At 37.4% G+C, this 26699-nt stretch overlaps 1 protein-coding gene and 1 pseudogene across 5 annotated transcripts in view; one reads left to right on the top strand and one right to left on the bottom strand.

The window, feature by feature from the left end:
* UGGT1 (UDP-glucose glycoprotein glucosyltransferase 1) overlaps window positions 1-26699 on the top strand; it is a 184949-nt gene that overhangs the window by 137057 nt on the left and 21193 nt on the right. For all 5 annotated transcript variants that reach the window (XM_053667479.1, XM_053667477.1, XM_053667476.1 and 2 more), the window contains 4 exons: window positions 2971-3066; window positions 9302-9404; window positions 10197-10276; window positions 11301-11490. In XM_053667479.1, the coding sequence (XP_053523454.1) occupies window positions 2971-3066; window positions 9302-9404; window positions 10197-10276; window positions 11301-11490 (469 nt within the window). The remainder of the gene's footprint in view (window positions 1-2970; window positions 3067-9301; window positions 9405-10196; window positions 10277-11300; window positions 11491-26699) is intronic.
* Window positions 3681-4130, bottom strand: LOC128627780 (glycine cleavage system H protein, mitochondrial-like; annotated as a pseudogene).

Here is a 26699-nt window from a genome sequence, read left to right as displayed (position 1 = left end):
GTTTTAGGTTTTTTTCCTGTTTTAATTGGGTATTTTCTACTTCCATATCTTCCAAATCGCTGATTTGCTTCTCTCCTTTTTCTGATCTTCTCTTAATTCCCTGTAGTGTGTTCTTTATTTCAGTTATTGTACTTTTCATTTCTGACTGGATCTTTTTTATGATTTCTACCTTCAGTTTTACATTTTCTTTTATTATTATTATTATTTTTTAATATTTTACTTATTTATCTTTAGAGGGGAAAGGAAGGAGAGAGGGAGAGAAACATCAATGTATGGTTGCCTTTCCTGCATCCCCTGCTGGGAACTGGCCTGCAGGGAACTGGTCTGCAACCCAGGCATGTGCCCTGACTGGGAATCGAACCTCGATTGTATGGTTCGCAGGCCCGCGCTCAATCCACTGAGCTACACCAGCCAGGACCTTACATTTTCTTTTTGTTGAAGTTCTCACTGAGATCACTGAGCATCCTCACAACCAGTGTTTTGAGCTCTGTGTCTGGTAGATTACTTGTCTCCTTTTTCATAGTCTTTTTTTTCTGGAATATTGTTCTATTATGTCCACTTGGGCATGTTTCTTTGTCTCCTCACTTTGGATGTGCCTCTGTGTTTGTTCCTATGTATCAGAAAGAGCTGCTACATCTCCTGGTCTTGGTAGAGTGGCTTTATGTAGTTGGAACCCTGTAGGACCCAGTGATGGAGCCTCTGTGGTTGCCTGCATTGGGTACTCAGGTGTACCCCTGGTCAGAGCTGTGTTGACCCTCTTGTTAAAATTGAATGTTGGTTGCTATTGCTATTGACCAGTAAATGGGAGGGATTTATCCTCATGCTGATTGGCTTCAAGGACTGGTTGCAGTCACACTGGAGGAGTTGTTGTGCAGGAGTTCACACAGTGGAGCAGTACTCACTTCAGTGGGACTCTAATGCCCAATGAGTTCAGCCCTTGAGTGTGTCACTTGTGGTAGTAGTTTGGTGTGCTCCTGCATGGTCTGAAACTGACCACTGAGTGCTCTGGTTCTGGGGCCTACCTAGAGGTGTATGCTAAGATCAGCTGCCACCCGTACCCTGTCCAGGGTCACCTGGCATGAATTACAAATTGCTGGGCTTGGAGGTACCTAAGAGAGGCCAAGCTATGAACCTTTATGAAATTTCTTGTTGGCCTGCTTGGCCCATTTCATAGAACCAAATGTCCCTTGACATGTTTGTAACTGTGTTGACACATCTCAGGAAACAAGTGGCGTGTACTTAGAGTTAATATTTAAAGTTAGTATTTAGAGTATGTATTTAGAGTGTGTATGTATTTAGAGTTAGTATTGAGATGTTCAAACAGAGCCAATTTGTTGTACATGTTTGTTTCGAAAGAAAATGTACAGTCTTGATTCTTGTGCAGGTGTTCTCAGAATTCTTAGAATTTGGTCCTTGGTTCAGCAGATTAAGACATTATTTAAGATCTCATGATTTAGTTCAAGGTCTTCCTTGTCTAGAAATCAAGTTTAGAATGGGCGGGGAAAGCAGAAATGCTTTTCATGGTTGTTTATCAAAGTGTTGATTGTAATGGTGAAATAGGAAACAGTCAAGATGTTCATTAGCTGTTTGGTTTAATAGATTATGATGTACCACAAAACCTAATATTATGTAGTCATTGTTAATATTGATAGGCTCCTATACATATTTATCAACAAAAGGATGTTTATAATATATTGTTAAATGAAAAAACTGGCTACCACATAGTATAATTCCACTTTTGTGTGTATGTATATGTGTGCACATACATATGAATACACATATATGTGTGTACATATCTGTATGAGGTATGTCTGGAAAATGTCCAGCCATTGTTAATGAGAATGGTTTGCATGACATCAGTGTAACCTGGCAACCAAGGAGAATGGACTGGAATGTGCATGCAAGAACAATCACGACTTCAATATACTAGTTCATGGGGGCAGTAGACATCATTGAGTGAGTATGTATACTTTGTGGCCACCACATTAAAAATGACTGAGTGGGTAGAGCAACAAATCTGCATCGAATTTTACATTAAGTTTGAACATTCCTCTGTGGAAACTATTTGCATGATTCAGAAGGCCACAGCTATAGGCAACTGGTGATTGGCAGCTTCATCACAACAATGCACCTGGTCATGCATCACAACTCATGTAGAGTTTTTTGGCAAAACATCAAATCACCCAGGTGACTTAAACCCCCTTCAGCCCAGATTTGGTGCCCTGTGACTTCTGGCTTTTCCCCAAACTCAAGTCACCTTTGAAGGGGAAGAGATTTCATACTGATGATGAGATTAAGGAAAATATGATGGGGCAGCTGATGGTGATTGGGAGAACTGTGTGAGGTCCCAAACTGCCTAATTTGAAGGGGACTGAGGCATCATAGTCCTATGTAAATGTTTCCTGTATTTTCTTTAATAAATGTCTCTATTTTTCATATTACATAGCTGGATACCTTCTGAATAGACCTCATATATATATTTTTAAATATACAAATAATGAACCAAATGTTTATTATTTGGTTCATTATTTGTGGTATTGTTTGTGCCTCAGAATTTTCCTTTTGTTTTTTTCCCTGAATGTTTTCCAATAAATTATTACTTTAACAATCATAAAAAGTACTAAAGTTATTAAGAAGAGGTGAGAGAATGTAAATAACACTGACTGACTGCTATGGGGCAGACCCTGAGCTAGATGCTTTATGTTTAGGCAGTGCAGTATTTATAAGAGTCATGTGAAGTTGGCATCATCCTCATTTCACATATGGAAAAATTAGCACCTTTCCCAAACTTATAAAAATAATCATTCTTAAAATTAGTAATTTTCTCATGTCTGTTGGTACCAAGTTCATGGTTTCTTTAAACTATCTTGTAAGCATCCAGTGCTTTGGCTGATTATATTATGTTCAGCAATAATTGGAAAAATCTTCAGATTAAAGAGATGCTGAATTGTCACCAACCATGTCTTTTAGGGCAAGTGACTTGGTAATGAAAGTGGATGCTCTACTGTCAGCTCAACCAAAAGGAGATGCAAGAATTGAGTACCAGTTTTTTGAAGACAGACACAGGTATAGAATTATTGTTGAATTTGTTGTGTATTCTTAAATATTAGACTCTTCTTTTAATGAAGAAGTTGAATGTTTTATTATTAAATTGTTTTCTTATAAGGCTGTTGCTTTCCTGTGTAAAAATAGCACCAGCAAGTATGGTATATTGTAAAATTGACATAGTTTTGTTCATCATCTGACATTGTACAACTAACAAAAACCTTTACTCCACTGCCAGTTACTTCCAATGGAAAGATCATTAAGTATTTTGACCCAAATCCAGAGATGTATTTAAGCAAGTTACAGTGTTATATGTCTTAAGATAACAATGTTATCTTTGGATTACATAATTTTTATAACTAGATTTTGCCATAGATAATTTCAGGAGTTTTGAATGTTATAACTGTAGCTTAGCCTAAAAACCATAGGGTGTTGAGAAAGAGATGCATGATGTGTTTATTTGCAATTATTAGAAAGTTAAGGGGTATTTTCCTTCAGTAGCACTATTCTAAGTAGTTTCTTTTTCCATTGTTATTACTAAAAATTGCTATTTTAAATCTTTTGTTCACCACTGATTTGACAATTTATGCTAGATTAAGTTGTTTCAGACTACTTTATTTAGGGTGTTCCATTTTTCACTCCTTAATAAATTTTACATGTTTATCATATGTTTCTTCACTCATTAGTTCCTCTGGTTCTGATGTGCCACTCAGTGTAATCTTGATCAGCCAACCATCTTCATAACAAGATTTTTTGACAGGGCCTGGATTTTCTGCAAGAGCTTCGTTAATTTCAGTAACTTTTCTTGAGAGAGGATAATAGGGTTCATGAGCAACTTTCACACTTTGCAAAGCATCAAACTCCTCGTTTGTTCTGTTTTGTTTCAACTTCAGGAAAACTGTAGTAAAAAATATACCTCAAAGCTTCCTGTGGAAAATTGCTGATTCCCATTTTCCAGTACCATTTTCTGTTGTTATCCACTTGTGTTTCTCTGTGAGTTTATGCATAGAGAGCAGCTGAGGGCCAGTGCACATCGTCTGGGTGTCGCTGAGGCAGTGTGCTGAGTGCAGCTGCCGGCAGGCCATCTTGTATAGTAAATCTTCAGGCTGCCTTTACCTCAGATTGCTTATTTTTTCATATAAAGCAGGGGTGTCAAACTCATTTTTACCAGGGGCCACATCAGCCTCATGATTGCCTTTAAGGGACCACATGTAATTTTAGGGCTGTATAAATGTAACTACTCCTTAAATAGGGGCAAGGAGCTTGGTACTGCTGCTGGGGAGAAATAAGGTACCAGGCTGGGTAGAACAAGGTGGAGGGCTGGATTTGGCCTAGTGTTTGTTACCTGTGATATAAAGTGTGTTTATAAATTCTTATATGAATGGAAAATTTGTCTGGCATGTGGTTTTCACATATATTTATATTCTTATTTAAACTCATACATCCCTGGCTGGTGTGGCTCAATGGATTGAGTGCCAGCCTGAGAACCAAAGGGTTACTGGTTCAATTCCCAGTTGGGAACCATGCATGAGCTGCAGACCAGGTCCCAGGTGGGGGGCATGCAAGAGGCAACTGTAACATACCCCAATGCGAGCAAATGTCGGAAGCTTTCAGGAATTTAAGATGGAACTTTATTGGCCAAAGTTTCAAAGTTTTACCTGCGCAGAGGCGAACTCTCGGGGTGCCTCCGGAGACACGGGTGCCAAAATGACTGCAAATGAGAGTCGCGCCTGGTGCTTACAGCCTGGGGTTTTTATTGGGGTGAGCAAACAAGCAAGCAAGCAGCAAATACAGAAGCAGACGTAGCTGTTAGCAATTGGCTATCTCGAGAGAACACACATGGCTATGTTCTCTGCTTGCAACAATGGACACTTTTCTGCAAAGACAAGGCCATGCAAAGACAAGGTCATACACGGGCGGGTTGTACTTTTTTTACTTTTCTATCTCCCTTGCTGAGACAGTCTGGTGCCTGCCTCGTCCTCCCTGCTAATTTTATCTAATTCCGGCCCTAACACAACCAACCATGAATTGATGTTTTTCTTCCTCACTTCCTCCCTCCCTTCCTTATTCTCTAAAAAGAAATAAATTAAATCTTTAAAAAATTAAAAAAAACTCATACATATCTCAGTTTTGTAAAAGTTGACATTTATTTCTAAATACATCTGAAATAGTTCTGAATACATCTGCAGTAGTTTTGAATGCATACTTTTAGAAAACAGAAAGCATTTTGCCCTGGTTGGTATGGCTCAGTGGATTGAGTGCTGGCCTGCAAACCAGAGGGTTGCTGGTTTGATTCCCAGTCCAGGCACATGCCTGGGTTGCCTGCCATATTCCTTGGTGTGGGGCGTAGGAGAGGCAACCACACATTGATGTTTTTCTCCTTCTCTTTCTCTTTTCCTTCTTCTCTGTCTAAAGTTAAATAAAATATTTTTAAAAACCCAGAAAGCATTTAATGAAGCACACCAGCTATAATTTTCTGATACTCAAGAATAAATACAGGTTATTGGAACACTTGACTTGTTCATCTTTAATTGAAAACTGTTTTTGTTTTCAATAAAATAAAAGTAAATGTAGCATTATGAAGTATTTGCCTTTTATTTCCAGATTTTATTTTGAAAAGTTTCAAACCTAGAATAGTTGAAAAACTGTTATAATGAGCACCTAAATATGTTTAACCTAGATTCACCAGTTGTTAACAAATGTCATTTTATCTGCCATCTGTGCATGTAAATATTTGTAGTACATATGTATATTTGTACATTTGCATACAAATATACATTGTGCTCACATATTTTCAGAAACATTTGAAACTATATGGCAGACATATTTATACATTTTGCCTAAATTCTTCAGCATATGTCTCGTAAGTATTAGGAGTTTCTCCACAGTACTTATTTGCATACTTCAATTTAATCATAACATAGTAATATTAAATAATACATGTTAATATTCAAATTTCTCTATTGCCTTAGTAATGTCCTTTTACAGTTATTTTGTTATTTGTGGTGGCCAGTCTCTAATCTGGAAAAGTTAACCTGCTTTCCTTTCTTTCTTTCTGTCTTTTATGACACTGACTTTTTCAAGAGTCCAGAGCAATTGTCTTGTGGAATATTTCATAGTCTGGGTTGTTTTCTCATGATTAGACTTGATATTAACTTGTTTTTAGGAGAAAGTCCTGTGTTAATCTATGTAGGCCTTGGCTTACTGAGCATGTATACACTTTAATTGCACCTTAGAATCACGAGGGAAGCTTTAGATATAGAAGCCTGCATCGTGCCCCTGTATGATTGTAATTTAATTAGTCTGGGGTAGATTGAACTTTAGTTCAGTTGACCTGTGCTTTCTCATGCCAGTCCTTGTGGAGATCAGTTCTGAATAGACTGTTTGACATTTCCAAGCTAGAATGGAGACTCTCTTCTTTCTCTTTGGCCATGTCTCCTAATTTCTTTTGAATATTTTTTATTGTTGTTCAGGTACAGTTGTCTCCATTTCCCCACAGCCACTCCCTTCCACCCCCACCATCAGCACTTTCTACCCTTGATCCTACCTTTCTTTGGTTTTGTCCATGTGTCCTTTATATATGTTCATGAAAACCCTTCTCCTTTTACCCCTGTGACCCCCCCCAACTCCTCTCTGGTTACTGTCAAGTTTGTTCTTAATTTCAATGTCTTTGGTTATATTTTGCTTGCTTGTTTATTTTGTTGATTAGGTTCCACTTATAGGTGAAATCATATGGTATTTGTCTTTCACCACCTGGCTTATTTCACCTAGCGTAATGCTCTCCAGATCCATCCTTGCTGTCTCCTAATTTCTTATGTTACCTATGAGTGAAAACTTCTGTGGCTCCTTCTTCTCATTACTCTGTATACTTTCAGGAAATAACTCACTATTTAGTTACTGCCACAGGAAACATATTTCCTAATTGACCAGACATCTTGTGTTCCTTTCATGGCCAAGAGAGTGAATCCTGAGCAAGAACTCTTCCCTTTCTTTCTCCATGAGTCTTATATAATTAAAATACTCTAATTACAAATTCTATTATGTTACAAATTATAATTAGAGAAGCTCTTCTTATTGGCATTGTGTTAGGTTACATGAGTATTTACTTGATTTATATCAGAAATTACTTATTTTTTTCTAGTATGAATTATTGGTATGTATACCCTTGCTCTTAAACTGTGGTTCTTGGAATAGCAGCAAGATATCATTTGGGACATTGTGGAAATTCTGTCTCTGGCCCTAACCCAGACTTCCTGAATCAGCATCTCCATTGTAATGAGGTTACCCCAGGTGATTCCTGTGTATGTTAAGATTGGTGAAGCACTGTATTCTTTGACATTTGCTATACTTACCTCACAAAAATGTGTATGAATCCCAAATATTGTCCCTTTCTCTGTCACTGTTGGCCATATTCTGGCCTTTTTTCTGACCAAATGCAGTGAGTATATTTAAACATGATAATGTTAGTTTATATTGCTCTTCATTTCCATACCAATATTTTTCTTTTCTTGATTTTTGTCTTGCTTTCTCTTTTTTCCATAGAAATTGGAGGTGATTAAAAGACCTCCATTGTCAGTTTCTGAGTATGCCAGTTGAGTATCATCTAGAATGTGAACGTGTCAAGCAGAACTGCACCCCATAGTACCAGGGTTCCAGTTGTTGGCCTGGGCAGGCCTGACTTACAGGACTCTTTGAGGCTCTACTTCTTGTTCTCTTTGTGAGACTTCGTACCATGCTATTTTCTTATGGGCTTTTCCTTCTAGAATTCTAGAGTCACAGGGAAGTCCAAATTATTTGAGGGCAGTGGTTCTCATATTTTTACTTGGAGAGTTTGTTAAAATGCAGTTGGCCAGACTTACTCCAGAATTTCTGATTCAGTCAGTCTGGATTGGGGCCCAACAGTTTGTTTTTATAAATTCCCAGGTGAAGCTGATGCTGTTGGTTTGGATACACACTTTGAGACAGTAGTGTTAGAATAAAAACATTTTGTTATGTTGCAGTAAATATCAGAGTGAAAGCATTTGCTGTAGTGTCATCACAAAGCCACTCTGATGGTTATTCCCAAAGCACGTCATCACCATTTAAATGATAATTACCCAGTTTTTATCAGTTATGTTCTCTTTTACTTGCATAAAAGTAGTGGTTAGCATTGAAAATACATTGATATATTGTTCAGAGTGGTAAACATTGAATTAAGCTATAATGATCTTAGAAAATTTGGTATATTTTAAAGTCCTTTTAAAGTATATTCTTTTTTAAAATGTGCTACACATAGGAAAATGCATCTCTCCTCAGAAATCCTAGAAGCGCACACTGAAACCTAACTGCTCTTGCTCTTCTCATATTAAGAAGAGATAAAATATGTGTAACTTAATGGTGACAAGATATGAAGTTCATTTTTTGACCTTATAAATTTGTTTAGTTCTTTAGGAAACTTGGTTGACAGTACATATTAGACACAGACATATTTATATTCTGTGACTCAGTAATCTCATATCTAGGACTTTGTTGACTCTTAAGAAATTTCCAAGTATGAAAACAACTGATATACCAAGTTATTTTAGAGATTGAAAGTCATATACATGCCTAACAATAAGGAATAGCTTAAGTGAGCTATGGCAAATTTACTTGGTAAATAGATGATTACTTCTTATTTGGGATGTTTAATGTGTAATAACATGGAAAAATATTTATGGTAAAGTGGTGGGGGTAGGAAGGAAGTTGAATACTCTGTAGGTACAGCTTGTAAGAAGGACTACATAGCATACGCCCCAAAGTACTTGCTTTGGAATGGGGAGATTTTATGATTATTTATTTTCCTTTTCTGTGTCTTGCAAGTATTCTGTAATATTCTTAAATTCCTTTTATTATGTAAAAATGATTTTATTTGATCTCTCCTCATACCTTTTTTTGCCAAGAAATTGACATAATCTGTAAATGTCAAAAACAAACATCACAAGCTTTTAGCCGTGATGGCTAAATACAATGTGAAGCTGGTTTTCCTCTGAACACACATCTATCAGTCCATTTTCAGTGAACCTGAGTCTTTAGAGGGTTTTGTGAACTGTGAGATAGACATAATCACATACTCGAACACCCTACAGCCTTATTGTTCTAGAGCTGAAGTTTATTTTGAAAGTCTAAGTGGGCTGATAGGTTACACTGGGCTACACTCTTCCCTCCACTGCTGCAAAAACAAATTAAGTTTGTTTCTTGTTTTCCTCCAGATTAATGTTTTATCTTTTGTTCTCCGTAGTGCAATTAAACTGACACCGAAAGAAGGAGAGACGTACTTTGATGTCGTGGCTGTTATTGACCCTGTCACCAGAGAATCACAGAGACTTACCCCATTACTCTTGGTAGGGACAGCCGCAGAGGCAGTATACATCATCTTTATCCGAAGTGATCACATGCCCTGTGATTCTGGGATGGCCAATATTCCCTTAGTTATCTTCAAAGGGCTTTGGAAAGCCCTGTAAGGCATCTTGGGAGAGCTAATGTCTTCATAAAGATTGGTAATGGCTCTGAAAACAGCTTTATAACCTTAGTTGGTATAGGTTTTCTTGGTTAGCTCATGTAATGAAAAAAATTATCCTTATTTTAAGTAGAATGCCTTTGAATTAAGTTGATTTATGTCATATTTTAACTTACAATGGTGAATAGGTAAAAAAGGTAAAAGAATTCTGCTTTATCACTTTCCTCTTATATAAACAGCATGTCTTCTAGATATGTGTAAGATATTAGAATTTTGAGGAACTTGAAAAGAGCTGTGCCTAAAACACAGTTGCTTCAATTTTTGGTTTTGCATTGTATTTTTTTTTGACAAAAGCTTTAATGAACTATGTTAACTAACCTTTTTTGTGGATATTTTATGTGTGTTTGTTTTCATACCACAGTATGTAAGCTTCACTGTTGAATCTTTAAACTTTTCCTTGTGTAGACAGCCCCCCATTATCTATCTGCTGCTTCACCACATGTGTGAAAGGGCAGTTATCTTCAATAGTGTACTTGCCATGTTTTGGCCAAGTGATATATATGTGATTTAGATTGTGCATTAGAGTATATACCTTTTATTGATAGTAAGAAGTGTTTTCTCTCTAAACTGTATCAAGTGATTAATTTATGTTTTTTCATCTGGTTTACTTCTTTAGGTGTTAACTCAGCTGATCAACATGAATTTAAGAGTATTTATGAACTGTCAATCTAAACTTTCTGACATGCCTTTGAAAAGGTAAAATAAACTGTGTAAGAAATCAATAGTTGGAAAAAATGTGAAAGCTGGGTTTATAGAAGGGTTGTAATATTTGAGAAAATCATTTCCTGACTGTATAATCTTGCTAAATTTTTGCTCTAATTAGAAGTTCTGAGAGCTTACTGTGGGCATGGAAGTGTTTAGGTGGCATTAACCCAAGCTCCTTGCACTTGTACTTTCCTTCCTTTTGGGTCAGAATTATGTAGTTCCCCAATTCTAGAGCATTTGGATCAGTGTAGCTATTAAAATTACCGTGTTAGTTAAAATGTGCTATGGTGTGGAAAGACTTGTCTGTTCTTTTTTATCTAAACAAAAATAGCAGTTATTTCAAGTTGGAATGTGTATGTCAGATGAAACTTGCTGAGGCCCATTAGCATGTATCTTGAAAAGGAGGATAGGCTTGCTCTCTAAGCTTTGAAATGGTCATTTATGAAAAAAGATATCAAAAGCAGTTAGTAGTGATAGCATAGCACATGTTGGAGCTATGGGAAATTACTAATTTACAAATGTGCTGTGTTCCATAGGTTAGACTCAGTGAATTTAAACAGTTTTGAAAGGGACAAAAGGGTTCCCAGCTTCCACCATTGCCCTTATACAGGAGAAATGTTTTTTAAACTATTACATACAGTGTTTTCAGGACTCATCTAAGAACCCAATTGCCATATAGGACTTTGTAGGAGAAAAATGAGTTCTTCTTACTGAAGGGAGGCAAAAATACTCAGGAAATGCCCGAGACCCCCAATAGCACCCACCTATAACAACAGTACAGGAAGGGATGACCTTCCTCCCAGTCCTATCCCTCTGGCTGTTATCTTGCATCTGCAACAACCACAGAGGTTTAGTTAAGTCAAGAGACGGTTTTAGAAACACTTTCCCAATATGGAAGGAAATCCTTTCAAATCTATTTTGTTATAAGCCAGTTGTTTACCTACATGGAGGCCTGTAATCTGAAGGACTGTGCTTGTGTTAAAAAAAAAACTAACATTTTTCTTTTTAATTTCAGCTTTTACCGTTATGTTTTAGAACCAGAGATTTCTTTCACTTCAGATAATAGTTTTGCAAAGGGTCCAATAGCCAAATTTTTGGATATGCCTCAGTCTCCTTTGTTCACTCTAAACTTAAACACACCTGAGAGTTGGATGGTAGAGTCTGTCAGAACACCATATGATCTGGATAATATTTATTTAGAAGAGGTAAGAATATCACTGCTTCCAAGTATTTAATCATGTATAGAACTTGCTTTAGATGTAGTGGTCATAGTCTCTGATTAAACAGACTAAGTCTAGACAAGTCTTTGTGGCATCAATATTCAGAAGTAACTGTATTTAAAAAATAGCTATATTGAGATCTAATTCATATATTGTAAAATTCACCCTTTTAAAGTATACAGTTCAGTAGTTTTAATAAATTCACAAAGTTGTGCAACCATCATCATTGTCTAATTTTAGAATGTTTCCATCACCCCTTAAAGAAACTCTACACCCATTCATAGTCATTCCCCATTCTTCCTGGCCACCACTAATTAGTTTCTGTCTCTATAGAATTTGCTGTTCTGGCATTTCATCTAAATAGAATCATATATTTTTATGACTGCCTTCTTCCACTTAAATTATCTTCAGAATTCATCTTTGTTATAACATGTATTTGTACTTAGTTCCTTTTTATTGCCAGATATATGTTCCATAGTACGGATATACTACATCATTTATCCATTCATTTGATAGACATTTTGGTGTTTCTACTTTTTTTCTGATTAATGCCGCTATGAACATTCATGTACAAATTTTTGTAGATATGCTTTTATTTCTCCCGAGTAGAACTTAGGAGTGAAATTGTTAGATCATATGATAATTCTGTGTTTGACCTCTTGAGGGATTGCTGAGCTTTTTTCAAAAGTGACTGACCATTTTCCATTTAAGACCCAATGACAAATGATGTTAAGGATGTTTTTTGTGTTTATTGGCCATATGTATACCATCCTTGGAGAAATGTCTATTTAAATTTTTTGACTATTTTTAAAATTTGCTTGTCTTTTTGTTGTAAGAGTTCTTTATATAGTCTAGATATGAGTCCCTTATAAATATATTATTGGAAAATAAGTTTTGCTCATTCCATGGGTTTTCTTTTCACTTTTTGGATAATGTCCTTTGAAGCACAAATTTTTCAAATTTGATGGAGTCTAATTTACCTCTTTTTTCTTTTCTTGAATGTGATTTTGGTGTTCTACCTAAGAAATCATTGTATAATTCCATGTCACAATGATTTGCTCCTGTCTTTTCTTCTAAGACTTTCAGAGATTTAAACTTTTATATTTAGGTCTTTTTTGTGTGTGTGTATTTATAGCCTTGTATAAACATTTATTTTTAAAAATTATTTTATTGTGGTTCAATTATAGTTGTCTGCATTCACTCCCCACTACTCACCTTGTACCCCAGCCAAACCCACCTCCCTCCCTTGCTTCGATGCCCCCTTGGTTTTGTCCAAATGTCCTTTATAGTTGTTCCTGAAAACTCTTCCCCCCCTACCCCTGGTTATCCCTTCCCACCTCCCCTCTAGTTACTGTCAAACTGTTCTTCATTTCAGTGTCTCTGGTTATATTTTGCTTGTTTTTTCTTTGCTGTTGTTGTTGATTGGGTCCCAGTTAAAGGTGAGATCACATGGTATTTTTCCCTCACCACCTAGTTTATTTCACTTAGCATAATGCTTTCCAGTTCCATCCATGCTGTTGCACAGGGTAGGAGCTCCTTCTGTCTCTCTGCTGCATAGTACTCCACTGTGTAAATGTGCCATAGTTTTTTGATCCATTCATTTACTGATGGGCACTTAGGTGCTTCCAGCATTTGGCTATTTGTTGTAAATTGTGCTGGTATGAGCATTGGGGTGTATAGGTTCTTATGAATTGGTGTTTCAGGGTTTTTAGGATATAATCCCAGCAGTGGAATTGCTGAGTCAAAAGGCAGTTCCATTTTTAATTTTCTGAGGAAATTCCATACTGTTTTCCATACTGGTGGCACCAGTTCTCAATCCCACCAACAAAGTACTAGGGTCCCCTTTTCTCCACAACCTTTCCAATACTTGTTATTTGTTGCTTTGTTTATGATGACCATTCTGACCTGTATGAAGTGGTATCATTGTGGTTTTCATTTGCATCTCTCTGATGACTAGCAATATTAAGCATCATTTCATATGTCTCTGGACCTTCTGTATATCCTCCTTGGAGAAGTGTCTGTTCAACTCCTTTGTCATTTTTTAATTGGGTTGTTTGTCTTCCTAGAGTGGAGTCATGTGAGTTCTTTACATATTTTGGAGATCAAACCCTTGACTTAGGTATCATTGGCAAATATGTATTCCCATACAGTTGGTTCTCTTTTCATTTTAATGCTGTTTTCTTTAGCCCTGCAGAAGCTTTTTATTTTGATGAGATCCCATTTGTTTATTCTTTCCTTTATGTCCCTTGCTCTAGGGGACATATCAGTGAAGATGTTGCTGCGTGGAATATCTGAGATTTTCCTGCTGATGTTCTCCTCTAGGACTTTTATGGTGTTATGAATTATATTTAAGTCTTTTCTCAACCTTGAATTTATCTTTGTGTATGGTATAAGTTGGTGATTGAGTTTCATTTTTTTGCACGTAGCTGTACATATCTTCCAACACCATTTATTAAAGAGGCTATTTTTACTCTATTTTATGCTTCTTTCCCCATTGTCAGATATTAATTGACTGTAGAGACTTGGGTCTATTTCTGGGCTCTCTATTTTCTCTTCCATCGGTCCATGTGTCTGTTTTTATGCCAGTACCAGTCTGTTTTGATTACAGTGGCCTTTTAACACAGTTTGATATTGGGTATTGTGATCCCTCCTACTTTGTTCTTCTCAAAGTTGCTGCAGCTATTTGGGGTCATTTATGGTTCTGTATAAATTTTTGAAATTTTTTTTATATCTGTGAAGTATGTCATTGATACTTGAATAGGTATTGCATTGAATCTATAGATCACTTTGAGTAGTATGGACATTTTGATGATGTTAATTCTTCCAATCCATGAACACGGTACATTTTTCCATTTGTTTGTGTCTTCCTTAATTTCTTTCTTCAATGTTGTGTAGTTTTCTGCATACAGATCTTTTACTTCCTTGGTTAGGTTTATTCCTAGGTATTTTATTTTTCTTTTTGCTATATCGAATGGGATTTTTTTCTTGAGTGTCTATATCTGATATTTCATTGTTGGTGTACCAAAATGCCTTTGATTTCTGGATATTGACTTTGTATCCCACTGTTTTGTGAAATGAACTTACTAGGTCAAGTAGTTTTTTGGTGGAGTCTATAGGATTTTCTGTGTATACTATCATTTCATCTGCATCAGTGAGAGTTTTCCTTCCTCCTTTCCAATTTGGATACCTTTTATTTCTTTTTATTGTCTGATTGCTGTGGCTAGGGCTTCAAATACTATGTTGAACAGGAGTGGTGAAAGCGGACATCCTTGTCTTATTTCTGATCTTAGTGGGAAAGCTCTAAGTTTTTGCCGATTGAGTATGATGTTGGCTGTAAGTCTCCCTTATATGGCCTTACTTAGGTTTAGGAATGCTCACTCCGTTCCCACTTTGCTAAGTGTTTTTATCATTAATGGGTGCTGTACCTTATCAAATGTTTTTCCCATATCTATTGATATGATCATGTGATTTTTGTCTTTGCTTTTGTGTATGTGATGTATTACATTTATTGATTTGTGAATATTGTACCATCCTTGCATCCCTGGGATGAATCCCAGTTGGTCATGGTATTTGGTCTTTTCAGTGTATTTCTGTATGCAGTTTGCCAATATTTTGTTGAGGATTTTGGCATCTATGTTCATCAGAGATACCAGCCTATCATATTCATTCTTTGTTGTGGCTTTACCTGGTTTGGGGATTAGGATGATGCTGGCTTCAGAAAAAGAGTTTGGGAGTCTTCCATCTTCTTGGATATTTTGGAATAATCTGCAAAGGATAGTATTTAAGGTTAGCTCATCCTTAAATACTTTGTAAAATTCTCCAGTGAAACCGTCTAGTCCAGGGCTCTTGTGTGTCAGGAGTTGTTTTCTTCTTCAATTTTATCATCTGTTATGGGTCTGTTCAGGCTTTCTGCTTGTTCTTCATTGAGTTTTGGAAGATTATATTTTTCTAGAAATTTGTCCATTTCACCTAGGTTTTCAAATTTCTTGTCATATAGTTCTTTCTACTAATTTCTTAACAATCCTTTTTGTTTCTGTTGTATCAGCTGTAGTCTGTCCTCTTTGATTTCTGATTGTGTTCATTTGGGTCCTCTCTCTTTTTTTTCCTGATGAGTCTGCTTAAAAGCTTGTCAGTTTTGTTTATCTTTTCAAAGAACTAGCTCCTGGATTTATTGATCCTTAGAATTGTGCTTTTCGTCTATGTTGTTTAATTCTGCTTTGGTTTTGGTTATTTCCTTCCTTCTACTTGCTCTGGACTGTCTTTGTTGTTGTTCCTTGAGTTCTTGTAGATGTAGGGTTAGGTTGTTTATTTGAAATCTTTCTATCTGTTTTAGGTAGGCTGTTATGAACTTCCCTCTCAGGACTGCGTTCTCTGTTTCCCATACATTTTGGATTGTTTTGAGTTCATTTTCATTTGTTTGCAGAAACTTTAAAATTTTTTTCTTGATCTCATTCTTAACCCATTCATTGCTTAATAGCATGCTATTCAATCTCCATGAATTTGAGTGTTCTGGGTTTTTTTCCTTGAGTTTAGTTTCTAGTTTCAGTCCCTTGTGGTCGGAAAAAATGCTTGATATAATTTCAATATTCTTGAATTTGTTGAGGCTTGTTTTGTGTGCTATCATGTAGTCTAATTTTGGAAATGTTCCATGTGCATTTGAAAAGAACATGTATTTTGCTTCTTTGGGATGGAAGGTCTATATATATCAGTTAAATTATTTTGATCTAGGACATTGTTCTATGCTGTAATATCTTTGTTGATATTTTCTTTGGAAGATCACTCCATTTTTTACAGTAGGCTGTTGAAATCCCTTAGTATAAGTGTGTAGCTATCCGTATCTTTCTTGATGTTGTCCAAGATTTTCTTTATGTATTCGGATGTTTCTATGTTAGGTGCATATATATTTACAATGTTTGTGTCTTCTTGATGGATTCTTCCCATCAGTATTATGAAGTGACCTTCTGGGTCTGTTTTTATGAAGTCTGTTTTGTCTGATATGAGTAATGCTGCCCTGGCTTTTTTCACCTGCTCATTTGCTTGGAATATTTGTTTCCTGACCTTCATTTTCAGTCTGTATGGGTCTTTTTTTCTGAGGTGGGTCTCTGGTAGGCAGCATATGTGTGGGTCATGCTTTCTTATCTATTCAACTATTCTGTGTCTTTTTTAAAAAATATTTTATTTATTTTTCGAGAGAGGGGAAGGGAAGGAGAAAGAGTGGGAGAGAAACATCAATGTGTAGTTGCCTCTCGTGAGTCCCCTGCTGGGAACTGGCCTAGCAACCCAGGCATGTGCCCTGACTGGGAATCGAACCTCGATACTCTGGTTCACAGGCCCGCGCTCAATCCACTGAGCTACGCCAGCCAGGGCTCTATTCTGTGTCTTTTGATTGGAGCATTTAATCCATTTACATTTAATGTTATTATTGATAGGTACTTATTCATTTCCCTTTTTTTATACCTGTGTTCCTCCTCTCTCACTGTTTTTCTTCCTGTTGTTAAAGCAGACCCTTTAGCATCTGGTTGGAAGGGGTGTGTATTCTTTGAGGCTTCTTTTGTCCAGGTAACACCTTATTAGGCCTTCCATTTTTCTTGAGAGCCTTGCTGAATAGAGTAGCCTTGATCTGAGGACTTTGGTTTTCATTACTTGGAATATTTCTTGCCTATCCTTTGTGGCTTGGAGCATCATTGAGAAGTTAGCTGCTATTCTTACTGGGACTCCCTTCTATAATTCTTCCTCTTTCTCCCTGCTACCTTCAAGATTCTCTCTTTGTCTTGGAATTTTGCCATTTTAATGATGATTTGTCTTGAAGTGGGCCTCTTTGGGTTCCTCTGGATTGGAACTCTGTTTTCTGAATTTGCGTGACTTTTTTTCTCATCAAATTAGGGAAGTTTTCCATCATTCCTCTTTCAAACAGGTTTTGTATCCCTTGCTCTTTTTCTTCTCATATCTCTATTGTGTGGATATTATTACATTTCATATGTCCTGCATTTCCCTTAACCCCTCTTCCTTTCTGAGCCTCTTTTCCTTTTCTTGCTCTTTCTGGATGTTTTTTCTCCCTTCGCCTCCAGCTTGCTCATCCAATCCTCTGCTTCATCTGTCCTGCTTTTGATTTCTTCTACTGTGTTCTTCAATTGAGAAATTGTATTCTTCATTCCCTCTTGGGTCTTGCTGATAGTTTCTATTTCCTTTTTCATGTGGATTTAGTTTGCAGTGAGTTCATTGTGTTTCCTTGTAGTTTTTGGTAATTCTTAGTGAGCTCATTGAGCTTTCTTATAACCATTGCTTTGAACTTCATATCTGATAGTTGACTTGCTTCTATTTCATTTAGCATTCTTTCTGAGGCTTCCTCCTTTCCTTTTATTGGGGGATTGTTTGTTTTCCCATTGTTTATGAGACTATTCTTGTTATAATCTGCTTCTCAAATTGATCTGTTCTGACTCCCTGGGTTTATGGTATAAACTTCTATGGTGGAAGACCTGTGAGATTCAGTAATGCAGTTTCCTTCATCTCTTGAGCTTGTTTGTCTTGGCCGGTCATTTATGTTGGTGCTCTGTATGTCTTAGGTTTTCATAGTTTTTGGGTCTTTGTTTGGTGGGTCCTTCCCTCCACCTGTTTTAAGTAAGGGTCACTGCATCCACCACCTCTTGTATTCTGTTGTGGAAGTGTGGACAGGTTGTGTTGAAGGTGGTTCCTCTCTCTGTACAATGTTTTGAGTCTTCTCTCTCACTGTTGTTCAGTTGTTTGTTCTGGGCAATTTCACAATTCAGTTGTATTTCTAGATTGGTCCTGGAGGAGGTTCACCTCCTGGTGGAGGTTTGTGTGGCTTCCACTCACTCCTTCATCTTCTTCCATATTATCTGTTGGTAGTTACTTTGTTGGTGGGTTCTCTCTTCTAGCAGGTGTACTGTGTTTACAGCTCCCACCTATTTTTTTATGTGATCATTTGGAAGGGAAAGGGAAAATGGTTTAAGACAGTGGGAGTATATTCTATGGTATTTAAAGTACCAGCACGTAGAAAAGAGATAGGAGATCCTTTGTATGTGTATAGTATTAACCATGACATTTCACCCCACTAGCCACTTTTTAGAAAGGGTGGAGAAAAGATAACACTCTTGTTTTGGGGGGTGGGGGGAAGGATTGTGAGTTGGATCCAGAAAGTAGTGAGCTTATGGGAGGTCATATCATGAGATACAGTGAGAGTACACAATAGAAATTAGGCATCGTGTGTGAGAGAATATAGTTCACCGCAACACTGATATGATAAAGTTCTAGAAGACAGTGAAGTTGGCTAAGATCCAGAAGGGTTGCTGTGCAGTATTTGTAATTGCATGGAATAACAGTTATTTACCAGAATACTGGAATAACAGTCATATGACAGAACCTATGTGATCTGAATAACCAGAATAGGAAGTATATGACCTACAGTAGTGTGTTACTGGAATACAAGTGAATGAAAGAAGGAAAATTAAAAATACACTATGAAAGGGAGAACAAGGAAAACCAGTCAAACAATGCAGTTAAACAAACAAAATGAAGACAACTGAATGGAAAGAAGAGAAACAAAAAATACTTATAAAATAAGAGATGTAAAAACACTGAAGAAATAATAATAATACAAATATACAGTAACTTGCAGGTTCTCTGGCATAGCAAAGTGAAATTTGTTTCACCATCTCAGTTGTTGGGATGACCCCTCCTTGTGTCTAACCCTGGTCCTTTCACAGCTCCAGGTTTTCTTATCTCACTTGTGGGAATTTATGTTTATTTATTTATTTATTTATATTTTTTATATATTTTATTGACTATGCTATTACAGTTGTCCCATTTCCTCCCCTTTATTCCCCTCCATCCTGCACACACCCTCCCACACTCATTCCCTTCCTTTAGTTAATGTCCATGGGTCGTCGATATAAGTTCTTTGGCTGCTACATTTCCTATACTATTCTTAATTTCCCCCAGTCTGTTTTCTACCTACCATTTATGCTTTGTACCTTTTTCCCCTCTCTCACTCTTTCATTCCCCCACTGATAACCCTTCATGTGATCTCCATTTCTCTGATTCTGTTCCTGTTCTAGTTGTTTGCTTAGTTTAGTTTTGTTTTTTTAGATTCCATTGTTGATATTTGTGATTTTTTTTTTTTTTACTGTTCATAGTTTTGATCTTCTTTTCCTCAAAGAAGTCTTTTTAACATTCCATATAAGGGCTGGGTGATAATGAACTCCTATCTTCACCTCATCTGGGAAGCACCTGATCTGCCCTTCCATTCTAAATGATAGCTTTGCCGGATAGAGTAATCTTGGATGTAGGTCCTTGCCTTTCATGACTTGGAATACTTCTTTCCAGCCCCTTCTTGTCTGTAAGGTTTCTTCTGAATAATCAGCTGATAGTCTAATGGGAACTCCTTTGTAGGTAAATGTCTTCTTTTCTTTTGCTGCTTTTAAGATTCTCTCCTTATCTTTAATCTTGGCTTAAGATGTGCCTGGTGTGTTCCTACTTGGGTCCAACTCTTTTGGGACTTTCTGAGCTTCTTGGACTTCCTGAATGTCTGTTTCCTTTGCCAGATTTGGGGAGTTCTTCTTCATTTTTTTTTCAAATAAGTTTTCAAGTTTTTGGTCTTCCTCTTCTCCTTCTGGCATCCCTGTGATTCGGATGTTGGACTTTAAATGTAAAGTTGTCCCAGAGGTTCTTAAGCTTCTCCTCATGTTTTAATTTTTTATTTCTTCATTCTGTTGTGGTGGAATGTTTCTTTCTTCCTTCACCCCCAAACAGTTGATTTGAGTCCCAGTTTCCTTCCTATCACTGTAGGTGCCCTGTACGTTTTCCTTTACTTCACTTTTCATAACCTTCATTTTTTTCTATAATTTGTGACCATATTCAACCAATTCTGTGAGCATTCTGATTACAGTGTTTTAAACTGTGCATGTGATACATTGACTATCTCTTTGTTGCTTACTTGTAGTTTTTCTGGAGCATTGATCTGTTTTTTTCTTTGGGCTAGTTTTTACTTTGTATTGGTGCTCCTGTTACATAGTTAAGGGGTGGAGCCTTAGCTGTTCACCAGGGCAGGGCAAACCACATCACTGTGTTGTGATGCCATACATGGGGAAGGGTTCCAAGAGGGAACAGTGCCACTTGTCCCTCTCTCTGCTGGTTTTCAGTCACTTCGTTGTAACCCACAATCATATTGGGCCTTTGTGGTGCTGATTCCCACTTGGGTGGGCTTGTGTATGTTCTAGGACCCTATGGGTCCCTCTAACAAACTCTTCTGTGAAGCTGGGAGTTTCTCCTGCCACAACCATCCTTGGCTTTTACAATAGAAGTTTTGAGGCTCTATTTTTCCGTACTAGAACCCTGGGTTGCGCAGTCTATCTTCCTTCCCATTTGTTCCTCCAGGTTTATCTGCATTTGAATGTGGACCAGTTAGTCTGCCTGCCGCTGCCTCACTTGGTCACCAGCCACCATCTTGCCAGGAGTCCTCCCTGCCCCTCCTACCAGTCTTGATGAATGTGTCTTCTTTAACTCTTTGGCTGTCGGACTTCCATATAGTTCAATTTTCTGTCACTCTGGTTGTTTTGGGGTTTTAAATTTGTTTTTGTGTGAGGTGGCACAGTATGTCTACCTAAGCCTCCATCTTGGTTGGAAGTCCTCACTTGTGGGAATACAAAAAAAAGGGGGGGGGAGAAAGAAAGGAAGAAGGGGGGAAGAAAAGCCTCCTGCTGGCTTTCAACTGGCCAAGTCAGGTGTTCTGGTCTTCCTGGCTGCAACAGGCTAAGGGGGGAGTGATTTCACTTTTTTTTCCTTGTTTTAGTTTTGTGGGGATGGGGGCAGGTTTGAGGCACATTGTTCATAGTTTCCCAGCCTCCAGCCTAGTTCCTCAGTTCGCTACCAGGCCCCCATGCCCTTAGGCACCTGGTCTGCACTTTCAGTCCACCAGTTGCACTGTCCTTTAGGTGTACCAATTAGGATCAACTCACATACCACCTTCTCACTCTTTGCTGTTCTAGGTGCTAGGGACTCTCAGAGTCTCTTCAGGGTAGTTCTCCCCCACTGAGTTAAGTCTTTCTGGAGTTTGGGAGTTTTGCCTCTTGTTGGATTTTTTGGAAAAGTCTGTAAAGGATAGGAGTTAGCTCTTTCTTAAATGTTTTGCAAAACTGTCCATTCAGGGTTTTTGTGTGCTGGGAATTTTTTTTTATTATAGCTTCAGTTTTTCCAGTGGTTATAGGTCTGTTCAGGCTTTCTACTTCTTCATTCAGTTTTAGAAGATTATGTTTTTCTAGAAATCTGTTTATTTCACACATGTTTTCAAATTACTTAGCATATATTTGTTTGTAGCAATTTTCTACTATCCTTTGTATTTATGTGGTGTAAGTTCTATGTCTCCTCTTTTTTTTTTTTTAACTTAGGTCCTTTCTTTTTTTTTTTCTTGATGAGTGTGGTTAAAGGACTTCATCAAATGAAAAGCTTCTGCACATCTAAAGAAAACATCAACAAAATGAAAAGGGAACCAACCGTATGGGAAAATGTATTTCCAAATGATACCATGGACCATAGTTTGATCTCCAAAATATATAAAGAACTCACACGACTTCACTCTAGGAAGAGAAACAGCCCAGTTAAAAATGGTCAACTGAGCTCTCCTCTTTCATTTCTTTTTTTTTTTTTTAATTTCAGTCCTCTTTTTCTTTTGATGTATATGCATGCGTAAAGGCTTATTGATCTTATTTATCTTTTCAGAAAAGTAGCTCCTGGATTTATTGATCCTTAGAAATTTTCTTTTACTCTCTATGTCTTTTAATTCTGCTCTGATCTTGCTTTTTTCCTTCACCGTACTAGCTCTGGGCTTTGTTGTTGATCTTCCAGTTCTTGTAGATGTAGGGTTAAGTGTTTTTTTTTTAAATATTTCCATCTTGTTCAGGTAGGCCTGTATCGCAATGAAGTTTCCACTCAAAACTGTCTTTGCTGTGTCCCATCATTTGTGGACTGTAGTTTGTTCATTTTGATTTGTTTCCATAAAGTTTTTGGTTTATTCCTTGATCTCATTATTAACCCATTCATTGTTTAATGGCATGCTATTCATTCTCCATGAATTTGCACTGAACTCATTGAGTTTTGGTAATTTGCACTGAACTCATTGAGGTTCCTTATAAGCATTGCTTAGAACTCAATATCTGACCGTTTCTTTTACTCTATATCATTTAGCACTCTTTTTGAAGATTTCTCCTTTCCTTTCAACTGGGGGTTGTATCTTTGTCTTCCCATTATTTTTGAGACTCTTCTTGTTTACTTCTGCTTCTAAAATTGATCTGTTTTGACTCCCTGACTTTATGGTGTGAACTTGTGTGGTAGAAAACCTGTGGGATTCAGTCATGCAGTCTCCTTGATGTCAAACTGGATGCCATTTGTGTTAGCTCTCTGGATGTAATTGGGTTTTGACTGTTGTTCGGTTGTTTTTTGGTAGGTCCTATCCTCCAGCTGGTTGACTGAGGTTCACTCTGCCCATCACATCTTTCATGCTGTTGTGCAGGTGCTGCCAGAAGAAAAGCCACAAATCCTGGGAAGAAAACTTACAACTTCAAAAATAACTCCTTCCCACAATCCCACTAGCAAGAGCAAATGCACTAATATTAATAAGGGTATAAAGAGATTACAACTAATATAAGAAAGGAGAGTGAATATGAAATGACCTACTAAAAGTAAAGTGATTTTGAAAGAGTATAAGGAGAGGCACTAATAAAGTGTTGGGCATTGGAGCAATTTTAAGAGAGAAAGTAAAATTTATATCATGAATAAAAAAGGGAATGAAGAAGGTGGTTAGGTATATGAGAAAGGAAGCATATACTATTAGGTTTAAACAGAAATTGAAATAAAATAAGATAAAGTAAGGAAGAAAAAGAACAAGAAAAAAGTGAATAAAGAAAAATATAGCCTTGGCTATTGTGGCTCAGTGGATTGAGCCTGAAAACCAGAGGGTTGCTGATTCAATTTCCAGTTGGTGCACATGCCTGAGTTACAGACCAGGTCCCCAGTGGGAGGCACGGGAGAGGCAACCAACCAGGAGTTTGTGTTTTTCTTTCTCTCTCTGTCCCTTTCCCTCTTTCTAAAAATAAACAAATGAAATCTTTTAAAAAATGAAATGTTAAGAGCTGATAATTTGTTTTAAAAAAATAAAGTATATGAACCAAATTGGGGAGAAAGATCCACCACAGCTTTACCAACAACTAATGAGCTAAAATTAATATAGGTGGGATGAGAATAAGAGGGGGGGAAAGATAGAAAGAAAAGTTTAAGAGTTGTCTAGAGGAATGGGAAGTGATTTTGAAATGATAGAGGCAGAGGGAATATTAAGAATGAGGAACAAAAACCAAGGTAAGACATGGAAAAATTATAATTTGAGATGAAATGGAAAAGAAAAAAAAGAATACTAAAGGAAAATAAAAGGGCAGGGTGAAGGAGAAAAAGAAGAGAGGAAAAAATGTAAAAGAGTCTTTAAGACAGGGCAAAATTAAAAATCTGAAATGCAAAAAAAGGGCAGGAGGGGTGATTGGTAAAATTTAAGATTTGAAATATAAAACTAGTGAAGATATAGATACAAAATTGAAAAAGGGCAATAACAACTACCCTACCCACAACCAACTAGCAAAGATTGCTAAAGGTGGAGAGAGAATGCAGTTATTTTAAGAGTAGGAAAAGGATGTGAGATGACCATTGACAAGAAAATTGATTTTGTGAGGATGGATGGGGGAGAAATAGTAAGAGTGTAGAATGGAAACAAGTGGTAGCAAGAGAGAAAACAAAATTTTAAATGAAAATAATGAGAGGAGAGAGGAAGGTAAAATGGGGTAGGAGAAGAGAGGGGCAAAATATGTGAATTGAAATAAACTATAGTATAAAATTTGGTGTCTTAATTTGCTCAAACTTGGTGGACCAGAAATTAATGTTTAGAAACTATGCAGGAAAGAAAACATCAGAAATCATGGAGAAGACCACAGTGGATTTTGTCTCAGGAGCCTCTAGTATTTACCACTATTTTTTCTTTCTGGATCCCCTTGGGTGATGTCAGATGTTGACCCTGTCTGACCTTAGGCAGCCTGTTGGAGACTTCCAGGGGATCTGCTGTCTGTGGCTGTCTCCTTCAGTTGTTAATCTAGTTACTCTGTACTTAGCAGGCTTAAGCTCCATAGACTAGGGTGGAATACCTCTTGGGGTTTGGGCTGTTTCCCCTCTGGTTGCTGCTGCCCAGGGGACTGGACTGCCTGAGCAGGATGGCTGCTGCTGTATGTGTGATGACTTAGCACTGGGATCCCTGGATCTGTTCTCTTGGTTGTCTCCCCAAACCTTACATCCCCAGTATCTCCTCAGGAGTCTTTGTTTCACTCTGCCCCTGCCTTTGCTGGAGCCTAGGATGTGTTTGGAAATGAAAATTTGTGCGTTGGCCCTTTAAACGGCTCTTTGAATCTCCACCTGCCAGTCTTTGGCAGAGAGCAACCCTGCCTCCTTATGCTGCTGGGTTTTATCTGAGTACTTTTTTGGGCTCTGGTGCTCTAGGCTAGGGATCCCAGATTAGGGTTTAGACCCCCTCTTGTCAGGGGGATCCAACAGTCACTTAATTATCCCACCAGTGCTGCTGCCTATGGGTGCCCAGCCCACCTTCTCAAGTCTCCACTACACTCCTTACTAGTTGGGTTGTGCTGAAGCTGATTCTTCTGTCTATCCAAGGTCTTCTCTGTCACTAATGTTCAGTTGTTTGTTCTGGCTGATTTCTCCACAATTTAGTTGTAATTCCAGATTGGCCCTGGGTGGAGGTTAGTGTGACTTCCATTCACTCTTCTGCCATCATGCACCAATCATTACTTTTTCTTATAGCCTCTTTAATTTTAATAGTGATGCTCCTGTTTCCTTGCTGGTTTCAGTAAGTTGGCTCTTCTTTTTATTTCCTCATCATTCTAGCTACAGGTTTGTCAAGTTGTTGATACGCTTGAAGAACCAGCTTTTGGCTTCATTGATTTTTCTGGGTTTTTGTTCTTTTTTTCATGTAACTGTATTTTGAGTCTGTAAGGTTAGTGATCCATTATCTCTAATCCAATTTCAAAGATAGAAAGCTCATTGATGTCACTTCATAGCCCTCATTCTCTGTCTCTAGATTTTTAACAAAGTAGTCAAAAGACATGGTCTTTTATTTTCAAGAAGCTTAAAGCTTCTTAGAGTCCCCTTTGAGCATTTGTCTCTGTGTCTATCCTAAATATCTCCTGCTACAATTGAAGCCTATTTCCTGGTTATGTCTTCTCGGGAATTGGGAGACCAGGAACTTAAAATAGTTTCAAAGTCTTTCTTGGTCTTTTTTTTTTAATTAGGTTAAATAACTCTAGTGTTTTTTTTTTTTAAGAAGGATCTTTTAGGTGCTACATTAGGGAATAGTGTGTGTATATACCTTGCCTTTTTCCACACTCCAGTCCCATCTACCATCTTTTTAAGAAACAGGAAATATAGTCTTTGCCCTCAAGGAACCAACTTTTCCTGAAGAAATTATAAACTAGCCACAAAAAGCACTAAATATAGCCCAGGCTGGTGTGGCTTAGTGGATTGAGTGCCTGCCTACAAACCAAAGGGTTGCTGGTTCCATTCCCAGTCAGGGCACAGGCCTGGGTTGTGGGCCAGGCCCCCAGTAGTGGGCGCATGAGAAACAACCACACATTGATGTTTCTCTCCCTCCTTTATCCTCTCTAAAACTTAATAAATAAAATCTTTAAAATTTTTTATTTTAAAACACTAAGAACAGTGTAAGGAAGTACAGAAGTCAGATGCAAAGCAGGGCTTCTTTAATAACTTCAGAGCTTCTGCTGCTCTTTTTTAGGCTTTCTTTAGTTTCTCTGCTTTCCACTACAACTACTGCACCTGAGACTTGGTGAGTGGGTTGAGATTTACCTCTTAGCTGTTATTATTATACTTTTTGGACTTTAGATTAACATTGCAGTAACCTTTTAAGCACCAAATAGTACATTATTAGCATTAGCTGGGGTTACAAAGCCATGCCTGCAATAGAAACTCTTTAAGTTTTCTACGAGGAATCAGTGAGAACTACTCCAGTTGGCATAGAACATGGATAACTCTATGCCATTGTGAAGCCATTAGTATATTTTGGACATTTGCATTTAGAACAGTAGTGTTTCGGCTATATTCTATAGGCCAAGATGAAT

Source organism: Artibeus jamaicensis, unplaced genomic scaffold (genome assembly GCF_021234435.1).
Source record: "Artibeus jamaicensis isolate MK-2021 breed Jamaican fruit bat unplaced genomic scaffold, CSHL_Jam_final contig_469, whole genome shotgun sequence".
Taxonomy (NCBI): domain Eukaryota; kingdom Metazoa; phylum Chordata; class Mammalia; order Chiroptera; family Phyllostomidae; genus Artibeus; species Artibeus jamaicensis.
The sequence above is the reverse complement of the archived record's forward strand: the minus strand, read 5'-3'. Positions and strand labels throughout refer to the sequence as shown.